This window comes from Trypanosoma grayi (assembly GCF_000691245.1).
Source record: "Trypanosoma grayi strain ANR4 Tgr_2054_V1, whole genome shotgun sequence".
Lineage (NCBI taxonomy): Eukaryota > Euglenozoa > Kinetoplastea > Trypanosomatida > Trypanosomatidae > Trypanosoma > Trypanosoma grayi.
The window spans coordinates 1-1421 of NW_008827672.1; the positions used below are offsets into that span (position 1 = coordinate 1).

General features: G+C 64.0%; 1 protein-coding gene across 1 annotated transcript; it reads left to right on the top strand.

Annotated features, from left to right (window-relative positions):
- DQ04_20541000 (hypothetical protein) lies at positions 1 to 1421 on the top strand (the record flags this gene model as incomplete). Its single annotated transcript, XM_009317939.1, has 1 exon — positions 1 to 1421. A coding segment is annotated over one exon (1421 nt), but the record flags the coding sequence as incomplete, so codon positions are not given.

Consider the following 1421-nt stretch of genomic DNA (forward strand, 5'->3'; position numbering starts at 1 on the left):
AGCAGCAGCAGCAGCAGCAGCAGCAGTAGTAACGACGACACCGATGACCCATCGAACTGGGGGCGACAGTTGGCACTCGAGGCGCATCAACGTGATTACGCTATCGACGCTGCATGCGACGGACGATTTGCCTTTACGCACCACGCCGTGCTTCGGCAACTGCAGCTGGATGGGCTCTGCAACAGTTCGCACTATCCACTGCAGTACGCCGTTCGACTGGCGCCGGCAGCGGTGGGGCCCAACAGAGACGCTGCGGCCTTCGCCCAGCGCGGCATGTGCGTTGCGCGGCCCGGCAACGTCTCGGTCTTGGCCATCAGCCCACGCGGCGTGGTGCGCGCGGCGGCGGCGGGTGCCATTCCGTTCTGTGATGCCACCTTCGTCTTTTCGCGCCACCCGCGCCTGCACACCGCGTATCGCTTTGACTTCACGTGGGCGTGCGGCGAAGACGGCGACGCCGCCATGGCGGTGGTGAAGCGTACCCCGACACTCTCGGAGCTGCGCCACACCGGAGCGACCAACGAGACGCGCTGCACGCTGACGGTGCGCAACACACTCACAAAGACGCAGCGGTCCGACACGTTCCTGCTGCGGCGCGTCTACCCGACGGCGGTGTCGCCAGCGTTCGTGGTTCTGAGTGACAATGCCGCCGTTGGCAACTGCGTTACAAACGCCACCGCAGGTGGTAGACGGACAGCAGAAGCTACTACTACTACTACTACTAATGGTGGTGGTGGCGATCAGGGGCCGCGGCGACGGCCAGCGACGCGGTGGGTTGTAGGGAAAAGCGTCGTTCTGCATGTGGACGCCTCGGCAGAAGGGGCTGCAGTGACCGATGTGCGCAACGCTTACTGGCGCGCCCTCAGCGTCGTGACGGCGGAACCATCTTCCATAGGCACACAGCTTCTGCTCGACTCCATTCACTTCCTGCCGCTTGCGCAGCACCCACGTGCGCTGGCGCGCGGCACTGGTGGTGTCACGGCGATGGTGACCGGCATCCGCGTGCCCGGGCTGTACACAATCGCGCTCTACCACCCCGACCCGGCCCACCCGTACATCTGCCCAAATGTGAGTGTGGTGGAAACGCTGCACGTGACGCACGCACGAGTCATTGAGAAGGAGCTAACGGTATGCGGCGACTCTGTGGTGCTGAAGGCGGTGCCTATCCCGCGGGAGATTGAGTGCCAGTTTGTGGGGCAGTGGGAGATGGTGTCGCTCCAGACGGCAGACAACGAGACGTGGACTGCTGGCGCAAACTTCAGCGGCGTGCGTTTTGATCACGGCACCAGGCCGCGCACGCTGGTACACGGGCTCCCGTTTGGTATCGTTACGATCCGCTGGGCCATTTACGCCGCTTCACCCCTGGACAATACCACTGATGGGGCCGAGCAGCTGCGGCAGCATGGGAGACGCGTGTTGGTTGA